This window comes from Berghia stephanieae, chromosome 1 (genome assembly GCF_034508935.2).
Source record: "Berghia stephanieae isolate SIO BIC M18660-M18661 chromosome 1, UCSD_Bste_1.3, whole genome shotgun sequence".
NCBI lineage: Eukaryota > Metazoa > Mollusca > Gastropoda > Nudibranchia > Aeolidiidae > Berghia > Berghia stephanieae.
Window position 1 is genome coordinate 64,401,641 of NC_088360.1, and position 6,793 is coordinate 64,408,433.

The window sequence follows — 6,793 nt, forward strand, 5'->3', positions numbered from 1 at the left end:
TGGTTTTGACCGTGAAGAAAACCTTAAGAAGTCACATTTATATCATTTTAGAGACATCGTTTTGAATAATTTTGAGTTAAACGAGCGAGCAGGAAGTTATTTTTTTAGATTTCATGAACGGCCGATCAACGCTTGTTTACTATCAGAATCTCGTCAATGTTTGATAAATCGGTTTCGAGAATTGAGATCTATTTCAGGCACCCGGTTTCGAACAACTCTCAATCAAGATTTTCCGAGAGTAAATAAAACACTGTAAATGATATTATTAAGCCGTTGAATTGCTATAAATTTTATGCCTGTGCATTTCTGATGATGCCTATAATAGGCTCAGTCGTCACTATCGATAAAGGTTCTTTTTAAATATTTTTATTTGCGGTGGACTGAAAATTTCAGTTCCAAAAGTAAGACTTCTAAACACATCCAATCCAGGTTATACGTCCGTATCCATACTTTTAAGCAACGGCGGTCTTGATTGGCCAACCAGACAACAATGGCGTATGTGTAACTAGCTATGCTTTGCAGTTAGTTATCGGCGCGTACGCGTACCTATCGACAAGACTTTTGTCAAGAGTGTGAAATCAATGGTATATTTACAATTAACAGTCGGGATAGGTAAGCCTGCGATTGTGAGAGTTGTTTGTAATTATATTGTAATTCATGATAATATCATGTACTATTTCCATCAATTTTGTGTTTTCCAACTGTTCTTGGACTTGGATTATCTCTTATACCTATGAACGTATGGTGTCTGGGCTTGAACGTTCTGTGTTGATCTCAGTCTCAGCAGTGTCTTCGCCTCGCTGAACCAAATACTCTTCAATGCAAAGCTAGGTCTCAGTAGAGACAGAAACAGCAGTGGTGTTTACCGTTGATCTTGTTTCTTAAGTGTGTTCCTTTTAAGTCTGTACCATTTTGTGCTGTGGTGTTACAGAGTTAGCATACAATAACAAACACTTAATGATGACAGTGGACAGTAATGAATAATGTCAGTCAATCCATTATCTTGGTTGGACTGGTCTTGAGTCTTGGTCTTGATCACTAGAATGAACCTTAATCGTAATCTTCGATTGCCTTGAAGTATTTCTATTTGTCATATAATATTTAGGCCTTCCGACAGCTCCTACACCCCCAGTATTTTTTTTTGAAGCCGCGTTTTTCACCGTACGTCTGTCACCGTACGATGATGATAGTGCGGGAGACTTATTTCACCGTCCCGTAATATTATTATGGTGGACGATTTTCAGTGTACGGTGATAATAGTGTGGGCGACTTTTTTCACCGTCCCGTAATATTTTGGTGGACGATTTTCATCGTACGGTGCTAATAATGTGGGAGACTTTTTTCACCTTACGAGTACTATCTATGTGGACGATGTTCACCGTACGGTGATAATAGTGTGGTAATGGTAGACTTTTCACCGTCCCGTAATATTTTGGTGGACGATTTTCAGAGTATGGTGATAATAGTGTTGGAGACTTTTATCACCGTATGGTAATATTTTGGTGGACGATTTTTACCGTACAGTGATAATAGTGCAGGAGACTTTTTTCACCGTACGGTAATATCTTGGTGGACGATTTTCGATAATGGTGTGGAAGGCTATATTCAGTGTACGGTGATAATAGTGTGGGAGACGATTTTCATCTTACAGTGAAAATAGTCTGACACACTATTCACCGTATGGTGATAATGGTGTGGAAGGCTATATTCAGTGTATGGTGATAATAGTGTGGGAGACTATATTCACTATAACGGTGTGGCAGGCTATATTCACTGTACGGTGATAATAGTGTGGGTGACTTATTTTCACCGTACGGTAATATCTTGGTGGACGAGTTTCACCGTACGGTGAAAATAGCCTGACACATTATTTTCACCGTACGGTGATAATGGTATCTTGGTAGTTAACAAACTTCGCGGCATTTATCTGTGTTGAACCCATGACCTTAAGAAGTCGGGGGTAGCGGCTCAAGATAGACATAGAGATTGAAATCACTATTTCTCGAGTTGTGAATAGCTCATCCTCATACAGTAGAGCCATGCCCTCCCCTTTTTAACTGGTCTGCACGCAGGAAGAATATGATGTCAGGTCGAATTCTAATGGTCTGGATGCAGAGGCACATACGTCACAGTTAGTATCCTGGCTTCTGATTGGCTAATACATACGGTGAAAATAATCTGTCAGGCTATTATCACCGTACGGTGAAAATAGCCTAAAACACTATTTTCACTTTACGGTGAAAATAGTCAGTCCGATTTTTAAAATTGAAAATAATGTTCTAGTAGGGGGTTTGAACTTTTAAAAAAAAAAAAAGTCTCCCCCCTCACAATTATTTTTATTAATTCTCTCTCTCGCCGATCGCTGTGTCTTTTTCAATTAAGAAGGCCCACGAGTCTCGCTGATAGCACTTGAACTCTCTCTCTCTTTCTCTCTCTCTCTCTCTCTCTCTCTCTCTCTCTCTCTCTCTCTCTCTCTCTCTCTCTCTCTCTCTCTCTTCCTCTCTCTCTCTCTTCCTCTCTCCCTCTTTCACTCATTTCCTCTTTTTGCCATGGAGTGTGCCAGTTGGTAAATCGTCAACGATTTACTGACAACTGTCACAGAGTGTTATTAATATTAATAGTACTCTCGTTTTATCTTTTCATTCTTCTATTTTCTCCTTTCTTTTTTGCTCATTTTGTCTTTTAGTCCTGGACCTTGCCATTTGGTAAATCATCAACTTTATACTGTTAACATTATGAAAAAAGTTTCCCCCCTCCCAAACCCCCTACTAGAACATTATATTAAAAGAAATAATGCTGGGGATGTAGGAGCTTTGGGAAGGCCTCCCATATTTAGGGCTGGGGAGAAAGCCTCCAGCTCATTACTATACTATTTTCTATAGTTCACTTCTGTTTGTGCTGACACCAATTACTCATACTCATGATACTGATACACATTGCGGTAAAAAATGAAGACGATGACTGGCCCAATCACCACAGGGATAGCGTCATTTACCAAGGACCTTGACAATTGACACAAATCGTCAACTACCAGGGAGCTGTGTAATTTGTGACCAGGGTCAATTGCCAAGGACCATGTCGGTCCGTCAACTACGTATATACATACTATTAACTGCTGCAAAGCTATATTATTATTAGTGTCACGAAGTGATGTTATTGTCACAGAATGGTATTATTATTATTATTATTATTATTATTATTATTTTTATTAATTCTCTCTCTCGCCGATCGCTGTGTCTTTTTCAATTAAGAAGGCCCACGAGTCTCGCTGATAGCACTTGAACTCTCTCTCTCTTTCTCTCTCTCTCTCTCTCTCTCTCTCTCTCTCTCTCTCTCTCTCTCTCTCTCTCTCTCTCTCTCTCTCTCTCTCTCTCTCTCTCTCTCTCTCTCTCTCTTCCTCTCTCCCTCTTTCACTCATTTCCTCTTTTTGCCATGGAGTGTGCCAGTTGGTAAATCGTCAACGATTTACTGACAACTGTTACAGAGTGTTATTAATATTAATAGTACTCTCGTTTTATCTTTTCATTCTTCTATTTTCTCCTTTCTTTTTTGCTCATTTTGTCTTTTAGTCCTGGACCTTGCCATTTGGTAAATCATCAACTTTATACTGTTAACTTCCACAGATTGATGTCATTACTATTAATACTCTAATTTTCTCTTCTCTCTTACATATCCATTTTTCTCTCTTTCTCATATTTTTTCTCTCTCTCATTTTCTATTTTCTCTCTACCTCTCTCATTTCCTCTTTTTTTTGCATTGGACTGTGCCAGTTGGTAAGTAATTGTCAATTGCCATGGAACGGAGTACAGTGATGTTGTTAATATTAGTACTCTGTCTCTCTTTCATTTACTCATTTTCTCTTATTCTTATCTCTCTCTCTCTCTCTCTCTCTCTCTCTCTCTCTCTCTCTCTCTCTCTCTCTCTCTCTCTCTCTCTCTCTCTCTGTGTGTGTGTGTGTGTCTCTCTCTCTGTGTCTCTGTCTCTCTCATATATTTCCTCTTTTTGTCACGGACCATGTTGGTTGGTAAATCTACATCTATTTAGTATTAACTGCCATGGCCTCATGTTATTGCCACCAATCTTTTACGTGAATTATTGCCTTATTATGACCATGTGCCCTATATTTTCCTATGAAGCAAAGGTTGTCTTTTTTTATCTATCGGGCATGTTTATACTTGGCAGGGATTTACTATTTCGTTTTATTCTGTTGTTTTTTACACTGAATCTGAAGTTTGGTTTTAAAAAAGGAAGCAACTGCAATTTTTGTTTTGGTTTTCGTTTTAACTAATCTTCGAATTCTTGAAGAGGCTCAAAAAATTAAAATAATTGCCGATGGGTGTAGACTCAGACCTTTCCACAATGACTGAATAATTGGAAAGTGACAAGATTTTTATTATGCACACAAATCGAGGCTTAACTAAAATCACTGCATGCTCCTGAAGTGTTCCAATTTTATTCCATGATAGTTCCTTGTTGTAATTGATTATATCATTTGGGATCTTCAGGTGGTGCGTACAGTGATTTTTAAGGAGACAGCGTGGCTCAGCGGTACGGACTTTGCTTCGTACCCAAAAGCTACAGAGTTTGATCACCTGCCGCTGCGCTGTATGGTCTTGAGCAATTCACCTCGCCCTAGCTCAATCTGCGGCGCTGCCTAGCGGCTGACCTCTGGGTTGTTCCAGACTTCCGTTGGAATAGACCCTAGAGACAAATTTCACCTATGGGATGAATATAGGGAATTTTTATTTTTTTAAACTGAACCTTGATTTGTGCGCATACAGATCTCAATTAAATCTCCTCATTTTGCAATCATTCATTGTGTGGACAGGTTTTGGTCTTAATCCACGCTCGTCAGCATTTGTTTTTAATTTTTATAATTCTTTTCAGGAATTTGAGGAGTTAAAATTAAAATCATAACAAAACAAACAATTAATGTTGTTTTCGGATCCAAATTTCAAATTAAGTGGAAAAACAAAACTGAAAAATGAAGTGAGCAATCCCCACCGAGTATGAATATGCATGAGAGATTTAAAAGAAATAAAAAAAATAAAGTAGGATTTCCTTTGTTTGAAAGGTAAATAAAATATTGCACTTTGTCATAGTAAAGCAAAAATTCATGTAAAAGATTTATGGCAATAACATCAGTCCATGGCAATTACTAGTTGACGATTTACCAACTGGCGCGGTCTGTAACAAACAGAGGAAATATGAAAAAGAGAGAAAAGAAAATGAGTAAATGAAAGAGAAACGGATAGAGGGAAAAATCTGAGAAAATGAAGAGTACTAATATTTAACATCACTCCGTGGCAATCAATAGTAAATAGTTGACGATTTACCAACTGGCATGGAATGAGAAAGGAGGAAATCTGAGAATGAGGGGAAATGTGTTTGTGTGAGCAAGAGAGAAGAGAAATTGAGAGTATTGATATTAACGACATCACTCTATGGCAGTTAATAGTAAATAGTTGACGATTTACCAACTGACATGGTCCATGACTAAGAGACGATATGAGAGAAAGAAAGAAAAGGGAAAATGAGAGTACCATTAATATTGGTAACAAAACTCCATGGCAGTTAATAGTAGATGGTTGATAATTTACCAAATGGCACGATTCGTGGCTAAAAGAGGATATGAGAGAGAGAGAGAGAGAGAGAGAGAGAGAGAGAGAGAGAGAGAGAGAGAGAGAGAGAGAGAGTGTTAGTATTATTAACATCACTCTGTGACACTAACATTGCTTCATGGCAATTAGTAGTACTGATACGGTCCATGGCAATTGGTGTTGGTCACAAATTACTACGGCTATGTGGTCTTTGGCGATTAGCCAATTGTCAAGGTCCTTGACAATTGACGGTATTTATATGTCCTATATCGGTTAATCATTGAATTAATATACTAAGTAGGTATCTAATCTGGGCTGCGTCTACATATTTGAGGTTCTCTTGATATTTAGTCATTTAAACTTTTAAAATTCTATTTAAGTTCACAGTAAAATCCCAGTTTTTAAAAAGGCAACGATTCCATTACTTGACCGCCTCAACTTATAAGATTTATAATGCACTAGGTCTTTTGGATAGGGCTTCTTCTTCTTCTTCTTCTTCTTCTTCTTCTTCTTCTTCTTCTTCTTCTTCTTCTTCTTCTTCTTCTTCTTCTTCTTCTTCTTCTTCTTCTTCTTCTTCTTCTTCTTCTTCTTCTTCTTCTTCTTCTTCTATGTTTAATCTATGGATTTTTTGTATATAAACTTTATATAGGCTTAAAAGTATTTTGTTACAAATGACTAACGCTTTAAGCTAATGTTATATGATAAATCTTTGTCAAAAAGAAAAAGATTCTCGTTGACCATGCCCAATGCAACATCATTGAGTTCATTTCATGAAGAGGATCAAAGGATTAATACCACCACTTCAATCTAAGCCCTGCCACTTTTGTGATGGTCTTCAAATAACGCATTATGGATGATCCTGAAAAACATTATATGCAGAGCCCTCTTGTGCTATGGGTAAGTTCTGTATTTTTTAATATAAAAACGCGATTTCAGTAAAAAGGGAACACCTCAGATATATTTTATCAGACCATTAGATTAAAAGATAAATTCTGTTTTCCATACTCAAATCATTTATCCTTATTGACAGCGATAGGCGTGTCAGACAAATAAGTTTATAGTCCAGCATGTAATGAAATTTATAATCCTTGATTACCCTTTAGAGATTAAAAAAAAAAGAAGAGATTCATTGGACTAAATGGATGGATTGTGTTTTATTTTATATCTTAGATATGCCTTTTTTTGATTTGAAA

General features: G+C 37.3%; 1 protein-coding gene across 9 annotated transcripts in view; it reads left to right on the forward strand.

Annotated features, from left to right (window-relative positions):
• The first annotated feature begins 470 nt into the window (after nucleotides 1-470).
• The window catches only part of LOC144979489 (uncharacterized), a 215,093-nt gene continuing 208,770 nt past the window's right edge, over nucleotides 471-6,793 (forward strand). For 6 of the 9 annotated variants that reach the window (XM_078926181.1, XM_078926218.1, XM_078926226.1 and 3 more), the window contains exons 1-2: nucleotides 483-612; nucleotides 6,250-6,497. In XM_078926181.1, the coding sequence (XP_078782307.1) occupies nucleotides 6,450-6,497 (48 nt within the window). In that variant the 5' untranslated portion in view covers nucleotides 483-612; nucleotides 6,250-6,449. Of the gene's footprint in view, nucleotides 613-6,249; nucleotides 6,498-6,793 lie in introns of all 9 variants that reach the window. The other 3 variants (XM_078926198.1, XM_078926172.1, XM_078926205.1) reach the window with 3 other exon arrangements.